General features: G+C 40.3%; 1 protein-coding gene across 8 annotated transcripts in view; it reads left to right on the forward strand.

Annotated features, from left to right (window-relative positions):
• The window catches only part of arvcfb (ARVCF delta catenin family member b), a 268096-nt gene extending 250989 nt beyond the window's left edge, over nt 1–17107 (forward strand). For 7 of the 8 annotated variants that reach the window (XM_069682303.1, XM_069682296.1, XM_069682297.1 and 4 more), the window contains 7 exons: nt 18–168; nt 449–641; nt 1695–1806; nt 2760–2847; nt 7186–7277; nt 9631–9743; nt 14197–17107. In XM_069682303.1, the coding sequence (XP_069538404.1) occupies nt 18–168; nt 449–641; nt 1695–1806; nt 2760–2847; nt 7186–7277; nt 9631–9732 (738 nt within the window). In that variant the 3' untranslated portion in view covers nt 9733–9743; nt 14197–17107. The remainder of the gene's footprint in view (nt 1–17; nt 169–448; nt 642–1694; nt 1807–2759; nt 2848–7185; nt 7278–9630; nt 9744–14196) is intronic. The other variant, XM_069682301.1, reaches the window with a different exon arrangement.
• The last annotated feature ends 1424 nt before the right edge of the window (nt 17108–18531 follow it).

Here is an 18531-nt window from a genome sequence, read left to right on the forward strand (position 1 = left end):
CTCTCTCTGCCCTCCAGTGGTCCAACTACATCCGAGCCACGGTGCGTAAGGAGAAAGGTCTCCCCATCCTGGTGGAGCTGCTGCGCTCCGACTCTGACAAGGTGGTCCGAGCTGTGGCCATCGCCCTGCGCAACCTGTCCATCGACCGCCGCAACAAGGACCTGATCGGTACGAAATATTACGAATACAACACAGGTTTCATCTAAAAGCATTTTCTTTCATATGGACACAGATAAAGAGGCTACTGAAAGACCACTGCAACAGTGATGACTGACCAAAGTCCATGAAAGCTTTGGATACTCGCATACTCACATGAACACTGAAAGAGCCCACATGATAGTTTAATGACAGATCTTTTTAGTCAGGAAAAAAAATATGATTAATAATTTAATATTATACTTACAGCACTGTCACACTGTTAACCATAAAAAATACTTTCCCCTCACAGGAAGTTACGCCATGCGTGACTTGGTGAGCAACCTGCCCAGCGGTCAGCAGCGGCCGGCCAAAAACCTGGAGGAGGACACCGTGGTCGCCATCCTCAACACCATCCATGAGATTGTGACCGACAGCTCGGAAAACGCCCGCTCCCTCATCCAGGCCCAGGCCATCGAGAAGCTGGTCGCCATCAACAGGACCAGGTTGGGCATAATACAAACACTACATCACACACAACATCAGATTTTCCTTCTTTCCTTCCTCATACCGATAACATGTGAGGAGTTACTATTAAGTTGTTTAGAGCAACCCCAAACGCAAATGCACGAGTAGCCTTCCTAAAGAATGCTTAGTTTATCTAAACACTAATACAGTATGTGATCGTTGTTTTCTTGTATGTTTTTATGATCAGTCTTAGACTAAAGGTCAGACACACTGTAGTGCAGACAATGGACCAAACAGAATCTGTATCTTCATGTTTACGTGAACCACGCCAGGAATGTGGGAGCACTATAGAGACATTATACATGTAATAATTACAGTGTGACCTTGGATGCAATTTGCATTGTGAGCATTTACATTAGTATTCATGTAGGATAATGTAATGTGTCTCTAATGGCCCAAGCTTCGCCACCACAATACCACCACCCACTACACATTAATTAACAGGCTTTCAGAACTGGAGGGCATTGTTACAGAGGCTGCCTCTGAAGCTGCTGCTCATGCAAGTAAGAGAGCAGCCCCTCCTGATAATGAAAACAGATATTAATGCAAATATTCAGCAGTTGTCTAATAACACCACTGTTGACCATTAGAAAATAAAGTGTGCCTACACCACACTTCTAGTTTAAGCACTTTTCCAAGGCTGGCCCTGATGTGGTGAAGTATTGATCACACAGAGAGCGGCTCTAACTAGCATGACTACACATAGTTCATTCACAGAGCAAATAGCTGTGTTTCCTCGCAGCCTCGTGAGATTAGCTTTCTTTGAAGTGAGGCCCCCACCCACATGTAATTAATACTGGTGGCTTAGAGGTAGCTAATGAAAGGAAATGTGCACTCATCTGGCTGTGAATTAAAAACTAGACCCTGGAGCCACTCAGGGGACTCGACGTCTTTGAATAAAGAGATTGATTGCTGTAGCAGCACGCTAGTTCACACAGGCGTCACTTGTTTTGGGGTTGGATGAGGTTTCTGACTTTAATTGCTGTAGTTATTTCTAAGTGTATTTCCTTTCTTTTTTGTGGTCTCCTCAGCCAATCAGCTCGCGAAACGAAGGCGGCGTCCCACGTGCTGCAGACGGTCTGGAGTTATAAGGACCTGAGGAACGCTTTGACAAAGGACGGCTGGAACAAGAGCCACTTCCAGGTACAGAACAGGGATCTTGTGGGAGGTGTGCTTTAAATGTAATCTGGATCTAAAGTGTTGCTTTACATCAAGTGGTTAAAACATTTTATTTAAACAATTTTGACAGACAATTTTAAGGAGAAACACTTTGCCACTAATGAGGCATTTCACAAGGAGAGACTTTGTATGACAAAAAGTATTGTAGAATCATTAGTGACTCTAGAGAGAGATTTATCTCCAGTGAATAAAACATTTGAATAAAATCAATCAGGTTTCATTGTCACACAATCTGGAGGACTAACTGTAATCATATCAATCCACTGAAAGAAGTCTGCTTACAGAGGGAAAGAAAATAAAGAGACAAAACAGCGGAGAGAAAGCAATAAAGGTTAAATGATGCAAAAACTGAAGGCTACAACGGAGAGATCTACAAAACTGAAGACGGCACATGAAGTAAACATTAAATAGAGCACAGTACGGGAAACGGCGGTGTTTAAAGGCGGTGAATGGAAAAGAAAATGTCAACAGACTCTGACAGAGACGAGACAGAAAACCTCAATCAGGTGCTGCTCTGGTTCTTACTTCACCATCAGAGGAAATGTTTCCATATCATGCGAGTAAAAACAGTTCAGTTAGTTCATTTTAAGAAGGCGAAAGAGTTAACCGATGCTATGGACGCAGCTCAGCTCAGAGCAACAGACTATTTTTAAACAGAAAATGGAAACATCATGATTTTTAAATTAATAAAATCTTCTCCAAATCAATATTTGTGTCAAATAATTGATTTCATAAGTAGGTACCCGCGGGATACATTATCCCTAACATATTTGTCTGTTAACCTGTGGAGTCAAAATAATCCCCTTTTAGTCCTAACCTGGCCGTGAGAGAGAAAACAAATTCTCTCTGTTCTTCATATCTGTTTATCGCTGTAACCGTCTGTACTCACCCGCTGCGTTGTTTCCCTCCTCTCTCAGCCCGCAGTGACAGCCACCCCGAAAGCTACCAAGAACGGCAAGCCAGGCTACGACGACACCACTCTGCCGCTGATGGAGAAGAACCAAGGTCAGTCAGAGTGTGCGTGTCTGTGAGATTTTTCATGCTTGTGCCGGTTTAGAGGACAACGTGGGTGGCAAATGTTAGAGAAGATCCCAGGGGTCCTATTCAATTGTCAATAATCCAATCAGAGGACCAAAACCAAAAAGCTTTCAATACTGTCTGACGTTTCTTCCCTGTCAGTGGCACTCAGACCAAATGTTTGTGGTTCGAAGATGTAAATCTTGAAATACAACTCATAAACTTTGACTTCCATTATTCAAGAAAAACATCCCCATTTCCCAGCTAAGCACTGCAGTTGTTTAAAAAATAATTTAAAAAGTGCATTTTTGAGGACTTTTTTTCTGCCAGGCATGAATACACATTTGGTGCACTAATGAGTACTGTTAGCTGCATGTGAACTGACTGTTAAATTCACTGCAGTGCCTGTGCGCATCTTAATGAAGGAACATGTCTGCCTGTTAATGATGTTGTTTACTGATGTGTTTTGGATTAAAATAAAGCTTCACAGCAGAGATAAAGAGGATCCATCTGACTTTAGCTCCACATATTGTAGCTATCAGAAGGATCTGTTTTATGGTAGTTTTGGTCTTTTTATTGGATTTATTGACAATAGGAAAAATAGCCAACATCACCAGACTTGTGCTTGAAAACAAAATGCATAAAATAGCTCAGTTACTACAAATACAACATAAAGTTAGAGTTGTAATCCTGAAGATCTCAGTTTCCTTCTCTTTGGCGGCACCTATGGCGATAAATGGTAATTGTGGGAGCGCACTTAAGAGTGTTTGCCTTCATCTGAGCGTCAAATTTGTTTCTTTTTCTTTGGATTTTCACTTATTTTTGAAGTTGTATCTGTAGTCACCGATGTTTTCTTTGTTTGTTCAGCCATAGTAGATCACTGTTTACTCGCAACACTTGCAGAGACCGGAAAAGCAGCCGCTTAGCTCCGCCTACCCTCTCAGGCAGACCAACCGCTGCTGGCTGATGGAAAAACGCGTCACTGACTGGGCACTGCTTGTGTTTTTTTCAGCGAAAGTTGGCACAAACACCCAGTCTGTGATACTGCAAATGCAAAGGCTTTCATCAGTGGGCCATAGGCTCAATCACATTTGTGTTACCATATTCGGCGAGAGATAGTGACTTAACAGACATTTATTTAAATGTTCGAGATTATCACTTGAACAAATTGTCTATTTAATGTTCTCGTGCACCCCACCCTTATTGTCCTCAAAGCAGGTGTAAACAGAACACTAACAGTGTGTTGAAAACTGTGTGATCGTGTTATTCCACAAAGCTGAGGTCTTCTTTTCTCATGGCTGTATTGAAACACAATGCTTATCACTCTCATCTTCTGTGTGGTGAAGCTGAGGTGTGTCCTACGTTGCCGTACAATGGCCGTTTGTAGGGGTGAAAAACAAAGCAAATTAAATGGGAGATGGAGCTTCGAGGCTGCTGCTGTTAAATGAAAACCTGCAACCTTAAAAATGTTAGGTTCGAAAGAGTCGAGATAAATGTCCTTAATTCACATTCTATGAGTTAGTTTCAGTTATATTTTTCATGTTAGTCATGGTTTTTCAGATCAATACAACAGGGTCTCAGATGATAAAAATATCCCCACATGGACGGAGGTTTTCTCTACCAGCAGCAGTGTGTCTGTCTGTGTGTGAGGGGGAGGGGGGGACTTGTGAAGTACTTTGGCCCAACAACAAACATCTCTTTGACAGAGGAGTCAGCAGCACAGCAGCAGTTTAATGTCCTGATTTTTGGCCTTGTGCCCCATTTATTTATTTATTTTTTGCATCCATACATGCACTCGAATCGCGGCACTCATGCCTGCCCACTCTCAGTTTGCATTATTCAATCACTGGCCGAGAACCGTCACTCTGAAAAGCAGCAGCATTTTGGCTCAGTCTCTTTGCCTCTTTTTGTACAAACGGCATATGAATGCTTTTCAGGCACCAGGAAATGTGGCAGTGGTGATATGATACCTATGGATGAGCTGGGCCCAGGTAAGAGCCAGACTGCATGATCGTCCTTAGCCAGAGAAGAGCTAGCTCCTTTAATCTCTCTCCAGTGTCCAATAGTGTCCTCTCTGATTCGACTTCTCTTCTGCTACCTCCTCACTTGATGCCAAGATGTTATTTAAATCTAAATATTGAAACAGCTGAAAACTCTGCTCTTGGATGTTTGGCGTTTTGGACTGAGTTTCAGATATGATGTTTTTTGATGCTGTTGAAAGACCCCTCTGTTGACAAGATGTTTGTTCAAAGCTTGGCCTTCATCAGAAGCTCAACACCAGGAGATGTGGGTGGTTCTCTGCTTTGATAAATACATTTCATAGGACCTCTTGCCTCTGCTGTTATACTTCTGTTGTTGAAAACAACGATGATGAAATAAAGAATTTGGGGACTTTTAGTATTAAAAGGTGAAGAAATTACTTTTTACAAGCAGTCTGTGTTTCCTTTTGCCCTCTAGCCAAAGAGTTTATAACACTGGTTCTCCTTCAAGCCATATTTATGAAATTATTTATCAGAGTCCCCCCTAGGAATAGTGCTGGAGGTTAAACTGTACTAAAAACACTCTTACAATAAAGTGGGTCATGAATAAAACTTCCCACTGTGAGTTTCAAACAGAGGAGGACTCCCAGGAGATTTACACACTGAGAGCTGTTAAGAACAACAGATGATGTCATGTTGTAATTTTCTGAGAGTTGTGGTTTGAAATATTAAACAAAGGTATTATTTGGAGGACAGAAAATATTTTTATTTGAAGTTAACTGAGCAAAATTTGCTGCCAAAATACATTTATATACAGTATATGACAATTAAATAGTGGACTTGTATGTAAATCCTGGAAACCACTAGTGCAGCTTCAACAATAAATGTGTGTCTGATTTAAAACAGAGATTTGACTTACCTTTGTTATATCCAAAACAGTTTTATTCAACCACATTGTCTTGAAATGACAGTACGAGCACCACTTTTGCATCCAGTATAATATAAATGCAGCTCACTCAGCAATGGGAGTGGGACAAAATATCGGTACAGCAATATATCGTCGTCCAAAACAATTACTGATACGATGGCTCGAAATATCGATGTTAGATTACAAACATACGGCGCTCTAAACAGATTTCCCTGTGATTCTGGCTCACAACGTCACTACTTCATGACTCCTCGCGGTGGCACTTATGACATGTCTAAGATATTTTAATTGTAATTTATATGATGGTCTTGCAATATATCAATTATCACATTATCGCTGTATCATATTATCGTTATCGTGGGCCACATATCGTGTATCGTGTAACCCTATCATATTGTGTGTTATCCTGCGTTTCCCACCCCTACTCAGCAATAGTATTGCTGCACTACACTCCCTGTTCTCGTAGACCCTGTGTCCACATACCGCCTTTTTAGGTCAGGACAGGGCGCTGGGATGATAGAAAAAAAGCTGCACGCAGTGAGAGAAAAAAAAACAGCTGTACGTGGGTTTTGTTTCTATGTCAACAAAAAGTTTAACTTACTACACAGCCGACAAGAAGTTTGCAACGCGCACGGTGATAAAAGCACCTAACCTGCAACATTTAGTGTCCGGCCGATCTGTTCCCACAAATGGGCTTTTCAGTCTCTATTGTGATACTGTTGGTTTGACATATGTACAGCTCCGGGTAGACAGAAACAGCCAAAACAACCTCCATGTTTGGTGGTAACCAGGGTGACAAGTGGCGCTCAGAACGGAACAACTGAAAAAAGACATCGATCTTAATCTATGAAAATGTCTCCAAACACCTACTTGTGATAACTCCTCAGGCATTAGGAAATACCTGAATGTTGCTATGATATGGGTAATTTTCAAGGTAAAGAATTTTTCTTAAATGCTTGAACTTAGTACCCTTGAATTTTTATCAAATACTTGAAGAATTTTTATTAAATGCTTGAAGAATTTTTATTAAATGCTTGAAATGCTTGACATTTCAGCTAATTCGGTCTGATTCCCACTCTGAGGTGCTTTAAAAATGCTGAACCTGAGTTTGAAAACAGTTCATGACAGTGCATATTTAAAGTCAGTTATGAGGGCGCAGACTGGAGACTGCAAGACTTCATCTCGAACCCAAATAGTAGTAAATAATGTAAGTGCCGGACAGTTTGGACAAGCTTGGAATGGGCTGATTGATCTACTTCTCTGTGTCCAACACATTTCTGGCTCTGGTGTGTGTTCCAGTGCAGAAAATCTCTCAGTGTCTGACTCTACACAGGTTAAAACACTTTAAATGATCTGTCACTGTTTTTTCAAGTGAGGACAGTGAGGACTAAGCTGACCGTTGTTCTCTGACCTCATTAGATGGTTACTCCACCATTGACCAGAGGGACAAGGACTGCAAGTACAAGGCAGGCGACGGCTCGGTGGACCTGACAGACCGGGAGCCATTAAAGGTACGAGCAGACCTCTCCTGACGTCCAGAGGGGCAAAGATGACGAGATAATGATGTCTTATTGAAATCAGGTGTCCTCTCTCTCTGTCTCTCTCTCCATGCTTTCTGTGGTGGTCCTCATTAGAAGCTCTTAATCCGATCGATTCTCGAATGAGGCGGAAAGTTGTAATTCTGTGTTAATATTTCTGCCACAGCTCAGCGCTCAGATCTACGAGCCACCAGTTAATTGAGCGTAAGCTTTTGGTGTCTGTAAACTAATTAATCTGCGACTGATTAAAAGAACAGCCAACAACTGCTCCTGGTGGAGATGACCCTTGCTTTGGCAATGAGCAGACTGCTGCATTATCAAGTGGTCGCCTGCTGATTATACAGCCGTTACACAGTGCAGCCAAAGTGTGTTTATCATTGATTGGCAATCCAGCCTCAAAGAGGAGTCACAGGATAATGGCCTCCGAGGATGGGACATGTGTTGATGACTCTCGAGTACTTTCTGTAGTTAGTTTTTGATCTAGATGAAGAGGATTTTCCCTGTGGGATATTAAAATGAATGTCATTAAAGCCTGCTGAGCACATCTCTCATATATCTGCTCCTCAGTACAGGTTAGAACTCGTTCTTGAAATCACAGGGTAGACATGTCTAGAGCAGTTAATGATGTGCTGTGTTTGGATTTTACATCTGCATCGCAGTAACACTAATAATAAATGTATTGGATATTTTTAATGATAGTTTAAGCTTGTCAAACGATGCTGTCCTGCTGTTAAACACGCCGCCGTGCGGGATCATTGCTGTTTTTTTCTGTAATTTAAGTGTGTGTTTTGGTTAGCGGAAGTGGCTCCTGCGGCTCCATCCGCCGATCTCTACTGCGCAACTCTGGCTCCAAATGACATCACCATCGCAAGATGGTACCACCCGTCACTGGGGCTACTTTGGTTTCAAATTTGTACAATGAGAGCTGATGGAGACGCATTGTCCATCTTTATACACAGTCATTGATCTAAACTTTGCTGACATTAGCTAGCATTAGCTACCATAAGCTAATAATGTAGCAACATAAAATCACTGAGTTTACTTAAGAGAGCAAGAGTGAGCTTTATTGCTTACAAAAAAGGAATAGTTATGTTTCTACTTTAAAAGTTTATTAGTCATATTTGCAATAGCAGTTATTGTTTGAGCCACAGTTGTCTATTTTATCCTTAAACAGTCATACAAACTAATAGTTGGTAATCTTAAAATTACTCTTAGTTACAGATATTTCTCATTGCATTTATGGTCATGTCTTCTTTTCAAAGCTGAAGGTGCTGCCACAGTGATTCGTTTTTTATTAGGGGAACTCAACGCCAGGCTAAAACGCTGTTTCAGAGCTCTCTACGTTTGCAAGTTTAAAGGGCATTGCACTGCTGACCTTTGGCATGTCGGAAGTGTGCTCCTTTGCAGCTTTAGACCAAACGGTGATGCTACGGTGAATTGACAACAACCTGGAGTTTGATTCTTCATTCTACATCAACAAAAACAAGTTAAACCACGGGAGATCTGCATAAACACGAATTTCATCTGGTGTTGAGTTTCCCTCCTTTTAGCTTTTCCTTTTAAGGAAAATAATTGGAATAAAAAGTCCCCTAAAATTCTAAATATATATATATAAAATTTAAATATTGGTGTTACTATGCATGTAAAATGCTAATCTGGATTTTTTTTTTTTTTTTCATTTGTGTCGTTTTAAATGGCAAATTTTAGTATCACACGATGTCTTATACATCAAAAGTTTTAACACCAAAGCAAATGCTAATTTTTGGCAGTTTAAAGAGAAAAAAAAGCAGCTCGTACGGCAAAAGTATAAAAAAGCTGACAGCAGTTGGCAGCTTCTTTAGTAAACAGCGACTTCAGGATACAATCATCTATTTTGGTTGACACCTTCTCATCGACATCCAGTTAGAGTGAAAGTTTTTACCGTCTCACATCTTGAAAGGGCAGCAGACGCTTTAACCAGCTCAGACACAGACAGGAGTAATCGCAGCAAACAGTCGTGTTTGTCTTCAGAGTGTACAGGCCTTTAAGCGTAACTCCAAAGCTGTCTTCTAAGTCTGCCTTCTGTATTTCCCAGAGGTGTTCTGCCTGCTTTGAATGCAACTTGGCTGTTGAAACTGCTCTCTCCCTCTTTCATTTGCATGGTTTGGTATGCTGTTTTGTAATCTCTCTGACTTCTTTCCAAGCTCTCCTTACGGCAGGGAACTAACACTGGCTTCTCTGATCCTGGGCGTGTGTGTGTGTGTGTTTGTGTGAGTGTATTTGTGAAATGTATTGACCTCTTTTTGTTTTGCTGTGTTTTTTTTAACCCATCCTCCTGTGGCCGCAGAATGACACAAATAGGAAACACTATATCAGGAGTAACAGGCCTGCGGTCAGTCTGGTGGACGCTTGTGATGTTAAGCCCCAGCCTGTTGACTCCTGGGTCTAAATGCATGCATGGTAGGTCTGAAAAATAAAAGCACAACAAAAATAACGACTTTAACCTTTTCTGGTCGACTGTAGCATCCTTTTCATTCCCACTTTGTACAAAGTTTCTGTACCTTTCACCCTCATGCTGTGTCATGTAGACCTGCTGTCACCTTGCACCCAGAGCAGTCAGCTGCAAAAGTCACCTTGTTCTTTTCATGGAAATTTACACAACTCACTCGCAGTTCAAAACTATTTTTAACCTTTAACTTTTATATTTGTATTTAGGATTTTAAAATGTTGTACATTGTATTAGAGTTTTTCTTATTAGCACAGCAACATCTATATCTATTACTTTCAAGTGAAGATTAAGGGAAAGACGTTGCTCCAAAATATTCACAACAAGGTTGTTGCATGCAGAAACTTCTGAAATACACTGATAATCACAACTTTATGTTGATTTTTCAGTGAAACCTTATACCAAGGTTGATTTTAATAAGAATGCCTCGTTTGTTATGCTTTCACCAAACCTCGAAAAGCACATTTTCAGTCACAGCTTTAGCAACTGTAACTTAGCACAGAAGGTATATCACGCTTTGGATTTCTCCAAATATTAAAGTTGTTTCCATGGGACTGCAAAAATGTATAGAGTTTGATGTGGGATATCTTTTTCTAGACTTTCTAAAACCAAAACCACAAAATCAGTAAAGAATTGTGTTTGTTCACCTGCTAACATACAGTAGGCTATGAGCTGCAATAGGTAGTCCATGTCCATTTAAGTAAAGCATGCTACCTACAGTAATCGAGTGTTGCTTCCAAAGCCAAAGAACACATCATTTCCTCACTAGTTTGTAGTTGAAGTTGTTGTAGAAGTTATTTTAAAGGCTCTATTTGCAGTTTGTGCATCCAACAACTCTAACTTAAGATTGTCCTGGATGGTGTTAGCATTGTTGTATTAGCATCCCGAGCCAGACTTCAGACAAAATAGCTTTATGTTTGCCAGTTGTCATTCTAATATTTTGTAACAGTAAAAGTGAAAAGAAATGCTTAGAAAATAAAAACAAGTATGTAAGCGATGCAGCCAATTAGGATTATATTAGAAAATAATTGTAATTCCTTTTCCTCTACATGGGTTGTCAACTTGTGACGGTGCTAGTCGTTTCTTGGACCTAAAGCTTTTAACATCATTCTTTTAGCACAATATAATGTCTTGGCCCCCTTTTACAAGATTCTAGTTTTAAAATGAGCTTAAATGTTTAAATTCTTCTAAAGCCATGGAGCTAACATTAGCTTAATTAGCTAGCTAGCTAAAACTGATTAAACCCCCTAGCAATCGTTGTCATTTTAGCCACGGACTGTTGCCAGAGGGAAGTGATAAGCCTGCTAATGTCTACCTACTGTATTTCTTAAATTTATAACCTATTGTTTAAAAAATCACAAAAAGTTTTAAATCTGCCTTTGTTATTAATATAAATTCCATTACGTAAAGGTGTGTGAATACAAAAGCTTGACCGTGTGTAGCTAGCGTAGCTAAGGACACAGGGCCTGGTAAACAGTCAATAAGAATTCTAACATTGCATCCCATTGTTATTTTAGCATTGCAACGTCCAAATGGGCCACTCAGGGTTGTCAACAAGGCTTTGTGCAAAACCCCCACATGGCTTCTCTTTGAAATAAACACTGAAAGCAGACAGGCTGTGGTGTCTGTTTACAATTCAGCACCACCTGTCTGATTGAAACGTACGGCTTACTTTACTGACTACGTCCTCAGAGAGCCTTTGCTGAAATTTGTGGCAAATGATGAAGAGGAATCATTCGTCTGCACTTCAGATGGATCCTCCAGAGACTCAGTTATCCCTTAATGAAAAGCAGGGGAGAAAGAACAAGCACACACACATACACACACACACACACACACACACACACACACACAGTCTCTTCTCTACATTTGTGGTACGCACCATGTCTTTAGTCAATGCAATATGACTTTAGATAAATAATTCATATTGGATGATAATTTGATGTTGGAAGCTAGCACATATAATGTGCACACACACATATCATAAAAGAAAATGTCCAAGGCAGTAAAGTAATGGAGGATGAGCTCACATTAATTCAGTTTACGTACATTTTAAAGTTTCATCTGAATATGTTGTGCTAAGATGCATTGTATAAATGATTACTAAGTGGCTTCTTGTGTAACTGAGATGGACTTATTTCCATATAACTTACAGAAGGAAAGAAGCTTTGATTAGTTTCGATGAATAGAGCTACAACTAAAATTACAAAACCCTCATTGAGGCTTTCTGTTAAAACTTTCTCCATTAGCCTATTAATACTTCTTTATTCAACTATCCTCTCGCATCCAGATTAATTCTTCTTTAGTTTAATTTTCTCGTGTTCGTGCACAAAAGGCAACAGTAGGAGCAGTCGCAAGGAAATAATCTAAATTAGTATTGTCCTTAAACCCACACATACTTTATTAGAAGTGCATTTGAAACTTCCATTCCCATACTAAATGACTTTTGCAAAGGCTGTTCTGGGTGAGCTTCTGTAGTTATCCTTTCTCTCCTCCTGTATGCTCTCTGTCCTCCTGTGCCTGAGGCCTCTTGTCCGACCTCTCTGTCTCTCTCATCATCTTCTCATGTCAGCCATCTTTGTCTGTGGCCATCCGTTCACTTCTTCACTCTCCTTTCATTGCACTATCAGAGGAAAAACATCACATGGTGACCCTTGATAGATAGAGTAGTATACGTGTGGTGTTTTCTTCTTTCTGTGGTGTATTCTTGCCACATTCACTTCTTGGTAATATCACGTATGAACCAGCAGGTGAGTACTTTCACTTGGCACATGCAGGATTTCATCCAGCACATTAAGCATCTGTTTCGCTGTCTCCTGCTTCCATTTGCCATCTGGACTGTTGTTATTAAAGTACTTGTCGACAGTGATGTGATTTGTCAAGTACTTTGATAAAGCCAACTGATTGTCTTGCAATCTAATATGAACACACAACCAAAGTTTCAAATTGTGGTTTGTACTTTAAAAAAAATATGTTAATATAAAGTGTTTAAAAGGGTGGTGATATTCTGTTATGTGACTTATTGACAACAGATCCCATGCAAAGACCAAAACCAACATTAAATTGATCCTTCTATATATAGATAGTATTCCTTTGTACTACAGAGGTGCACTTACCAGCATGTGCATTGTGTGTTAATCTGCAGTTAAAAACAAAAGTCTTTATTTTTAGGTCTTTGAGTAACACTTAGAGATTATTGGGGGTGATTGGTGTAGAAAGTAACAATAATAGTCATAAATAAAAAATCAGTCATGCTGGGGCTGCTGCACTTCCTGTGGTAAAGCGGTTTTTAAAGCTCTATTTTTTTGGCCACTAGGGGGCAGCACAACAAGCCAGTGCATTACGACAATACATGACAAAATATTTAATCAACTTAAGAGTTGGACAGAACTCCACAACAAGCTGAGTGTCACATTTCACATATTGCGGCTATAGAAAGTCCTTGCGGATAATGTGTTAGCAACAGGTTGCCGTTTACACGTCCAGCAAATACGGAGCAACATTTACATTTAATTTAAAGGGGGGGTATTATGCTAATTTCAAGCTTCATATTTCACTCTGTGATACGTGTGGAGTAGCTTAGCATAATTCACAGTTATAAAAAACTTTTTCTCACACTGGTGCTCTGTGCAGGCTCTCATACAGCCTCTAACTGAAACGACTCAGTCAGCTCTGTCCCTTTAAGTAACCCCGCCCCTACATGCCCACTTTCTCCTGATTGGCCAGCTCTCCGAAGCCTGCAGAGGCTGCACTTTGTGACGTCACAAAGTGCAGCGTGTAGAAACAACTGTGTGAAACCTGGCATTCACAGCTGAACAGCTGACAAGCCTGTGGATTACGCCAACATACTTTTACCTACAGATTTGAAACTTCACCCATGTTTAGTCTGGACATCCAACATCGTAGCATTATATATGTCTTAAAATGTGAAACAGCATAATTACTCCTCTTTAAGTTCACTTCTGATAACCTGGATAATTAAATCCAAGACTCAGTCGCTAAAGTCCTGTCTCTTTAGCTGGTTAATTCTCCACTTTGGTCTCCAGCTAGTTTGTTCCAGTAAGTTCTGCCTGCTGTTTTATGATAAATTGACAGCCTAGTATTCAATGGGTTGACAGAGCTTTAAAAACTGTAAAAGCTCCATAGGGCTTAGGGAAATTGCAGAATGGATGATTACATCCTTGTTTGTTGTTTTCACATTTACATCTTCAGTCGGGATAAATTGTCTTTTAATGGAATTTGTTGTTGACAAAGTACTTATGAATAAAGCCACCTCATTTTTCAATTCACTGTATGTTATTCTTCACAATTGGTGGATGTGTAGCATTTTGTTCCGAAACTCTTCTTTAATTGTTATTTCAAACTGTATGGGTGTATCTTCTAATTGTCTCTCTCCACGCTCTTCAGGCTTAAAGTGACGACGCTGCAGCTAGAGGAGGATCTCCCATATCACCACTGCCATTTCACTCATCTTTGGAGTTGGACTTTGTACAGACAAGAGGATTGGAAAAAAAAAAAATAATGATCACAACAGCGACTACCCAGCAGCAGCCAGCATTCTCATGCTTTTCAGAATTTTATAAAAAGAATAAAAACTACGACTTTCTCATATCTACATTCCCACTGGACATCATGTGAATTTTACAGTGTTGACTCTTGTTGAGCTTTACCGGTGACATGGAAGGACAGAGGCCGGTGCTGGGGAAGGACGTATGAGGTGGGACAAAGTGAGGTGAAGGAAGTTGAAAGAAAAGGAACGTGTGTTGAAGGAAACCTGTAGAAGAAGAGATTGAAAGGTTTTTTATTTTCATTTTGGTTTTCAAATCTGTAAGAAGTTAATGCCCCGATTTTGTTGGTTTTGGAGAATTTTACTTTGAGTTTGTTCTCAAGCTTTGGTATTTTGATGTGAACAGGTATGGACTGGTGTGTTTGAAAGTCCCTGAATGTTTGTTTTGGAGATTGTTGGGATGGAAATTAGAAAGGAAAAGTGAAATGAAGAGAAACAGAGAGGAGCTGTAGTATAGTGGATAAACATTACTCCCAGCAGCCTGCTCTCATACACTTACAATCCATTTGGATCACTGTGTTTAAAAAAAGTGCACTGAGATGCTTTGAAATCAAAAGTGGTTAACTGGTGACTGGTGTTAATTTTATAAAGTGAGGAGTCTGCAAGTCGTGGTGTGGAGAGAGGAAAGTGACATGGTGTGTTTATCAGATGGAGGTACAGTGTCTGTTCACACTGCATCGCATAAAGTAAGCTAAAATGAAAACGTGTGCAAGCCAAGTGGCATGTTGCCTTCACTCACGGAGCTGTGGTTATATCTGTAACCACTCAGGTTGTGTAGCGAGTTTCCTGGCTGGTTGCTCTTTGTCAATGATGTGTATTAAAGAGGATATAAGGCATTTTGTTTATAAATGATTTGTGTTTTTGAAAAGAGAGGCAGAGCGGATAGATCTAAAAGCGTTTTTTATTTTTGTTGGGTTTTATATAAATGTATATTAGGGTCAAAAGGAAAAAAAAAACGGGAAAATGAAGGAAAAAAAGAACAAAAATTACCGACTTCTTAGTTGTATATTAATATCACATTGTTTGGAAAGCACATCTCATTTGATAAAGGCTCACCATGTTTGTAAACGAGAAATAACCACGTAACTTAAATGTGTGTCAAATATTGTCGAGTTACGCCGACGATCACCTATTTATATTTTGTATTTGTCAAAAAAAGTAACAGAAAAAAAAGTTTATCTGCAGTGTTCTTTCTAAAGGCGATGATGTTTTCTGACAGCCCCTGCATCTTTGAAACAGACACTCTGGAGGGGTCGAGGGGTCAGAGGTCAGATCAATGGGTGGACTAGAGATGGCAGTGTTAATAAAAGTCCCATCATTTTTGTTCCCGATGCATCCAGACCAAGTTGAACCCTCCTTCACCGGTGCATCTTAAAGAGACATATACAGTCGTGAGCATGCAGAAAAACTGTACAGATGTTTATATTCTATTCTTTCCAAGTGCCAGTTTTTTGTGGTGTCATTTGGATATTAACTAATTCATTCAAGTGAAATTCATGCGGATGAGAGAGTGCAGGAGGACGAGTGGATCTGGATGTTTAGGACAAACTAAGAGTTGCATCACACTGTACAAAACAAAACATCAAGTTTGGTCATATAGTATATATTTTTACAACGTTTTAGGGATGCGATATAGACAAGCAGAGGGATACGGAAACATTTTGCCATTTTCTCCTGTTCCACTGCGGAGAGAACGAGAAGCCAAGTTGGTATCACTCATGCGTCATCAAGGCGAACGGCATGTGCCTGCATTGAAGTCTGATTTTTCTTTGTGACGTATGTGACTTTATAAAGCTTGCATATTTTACACAGTGTTTACAAAGGTGTACGTTGTGGTAAAAATCAATAAACTACAAAAAAACTTACTGTATACATTTTAATTTCAGAGGTTAAAAAAAAGTTATAATATTACCCAGCATCCCTTTTGTGTGTCCTCAGAAGTGTGTGCTTTCATTGGACAATACTGAACCCTTTCAACAAAGACCCACATGACTGTCTATTCCTGACTGCGCTTTGCAGCAACACAACCAAAGGATCTGGAGTTGTATTTACATGCGTTCATAAAAAAAGGGGGTTTTCAGTTTTGTGGATGTGCAGCACATCGTACATTTACAAAATAAGAGCCAAGCAACTGTGCTGTAAAATAAATGCACGACACGGACACACAACAAATCAAACGAACCTACCTGTGTAGATATAACTGAATCAAGACCGTCAAAATAAAGTAAGTGTACTACTCAGTAGCAGATGTGTTTGTACCTATCATGTGCCTTAACCTTTTCCATGGTAGATAAAGATAAGTGTGTTTTATATAACTTTATTCCTCCCTTTCAACTGTCATCTCTCCATCCTGTCTGTTCACCTCTACCCCGCTCTCCTCCTGTGTCACCCTCCCTCCCTTTTTCCTCCACTCAGCTCATTCATTCATTCATCCTACACCTCCCCCTCCCCCCACTGTCCCCCCCCCCCAACCCCAAGTAGTTTAGACTGTTGGTGGCTTTCTGCCTTGTATTACGTTGTATTATAAACTTTTAAAACGATAGAGTCATTGGAAGAGCTGGTTTTGATTTCCTAGAGGAGTAAAGTTGTCAATGCTTTCGTAGCGAGCAGAAGCGATGCCACAGTGACAGAATGTATTATGTTAATTTTACTAATACCCAGAGGCAAATATTACGCTTGTTAAACATAACGGAAAAATACTGGTTTGTAGAGTATAAATTTGGTGTGTTTTCAATAAATCATGCCTGGAAAGAAGGCGATGCTCGGCTCTGTGTCTTTATTTACATTATGTTACTAATGTCCATAAAGAATCAAAGTCCCTTAGAGGCTTCAATGCACAATATATCCCAACCCAGAACTGAAAGAGTCATCCATCCACTATCCATACCGGGGGTCTGGTGTCGTGTAGTTCCTGTTCAGGGTCGCGGGGGGGTTAGGGGGGTCACCATTTAGCCTGATGAGCATGTCTTTGGACTGTGGGAGGAAGCCAGAGTACCCGGAGGGAACCCACACATGCACGGAGAGAACATGCAAGGCCTCATGACCTCATGCATACCTCATCCATGCACAAACACCAAAGGTAGATCTATATATACAGTCTTTGGTATATAGGGCTGGGCTCTGCCTTTTGGGGCAATTTGTGGCTCAGTGTCTTACCTAAGGATAACCAAACATTCAGACTGGCGGCGCCAGGGACTCAAACTGCTGATCCTCTGATCTGTGGAAGATCCACTCTCACTCTGAGCTGCAGCGGCCCCAATAAAAGTTCTATTTTATTTTTACACTGAAGATAAAGTCTTTAAAATGAATGTTGTGGTTTGTTTTCACTCTTAGTCTTTTAATCGAGTCGGGGGACTTTAAGGGCTCTGAAATCAGAGAATCACCATCTGCTATCATGACGACCCTTTATATGATGCTACATCCATGAGGTGTGTTATCAGTACAGGAGTGTGTTTCTCCTGTGAGCGTGTAGGAGTGAGTCCACATTACGTTACCCTCCACATACACACACGTGTTTAGTTCATATGAGCACATTCACTAAAGTACAGGTGTAACACCTGTTTCACTCTGCTTTACTCAGTCCAGTCTTATTCTCCATAAAATTCAGAATACATATTAAGATTCTCGTCATCACCTTTAAGCCCTGCGTGGACAAGCATCTGCCTACATCTCGGACCTCTTACAACCTTACCACCCCAGCAGGTGCCTGAGGACCTCTGACCAGGCTTGTTATCCCTGGCTCCAGGCTCAAAACCAAAGGTGACTGTGCATTTCAGTTTGTAGGTCCAACACTTTGGAACTCTACCATTAAGTCATAGATCTCTGCATACTGTTGTCACCTTCAAAAAGCACCTTAAAACCCACTTGTTTAGACTAGCTTTTATTTAATCTGTTGTGTATATTGTTGTTTCTGCTGCTTTTTACCCTGATTTTACTTGTTTCTTGTTTTTACCCCCTAACTTGTTTTTATCTTGTCTGTGTTCTCTCTGTAAAAGCACCTTGTGACTTCTGCTCTAGAAAGGTGATAAATAAACGTATTATTATTATTATTATTATTCTTACTTCAACGTCCCATTAACCACCACGAGCTGTTCGGTCCTGCTCTGCCCTCAGCTGGTGGAGGACTGTTACTACATCCAAGTACTAAAACTCTCGGTGCAGAGGATAAACCTTTT

The sequence above is a fragment of the Semicossyphus pulcher genome, unplaced genomic scaffold, assembly GCF_022749685.1.
Source record: "Semicossyphus pulcher isolate SPU_LCO1_2020_fin unplaced genomic scaffold, fSemPul1.0.p SCAF_6, whole genome shotgun sequence".
In the NCBI taxonomy this organism is placed as follows: Eukaryota; Metazoa; Chordata; class Actinopteri; order Labriformes; family Labridae; genus Semicossyphus; species Semicossyphus pulcher.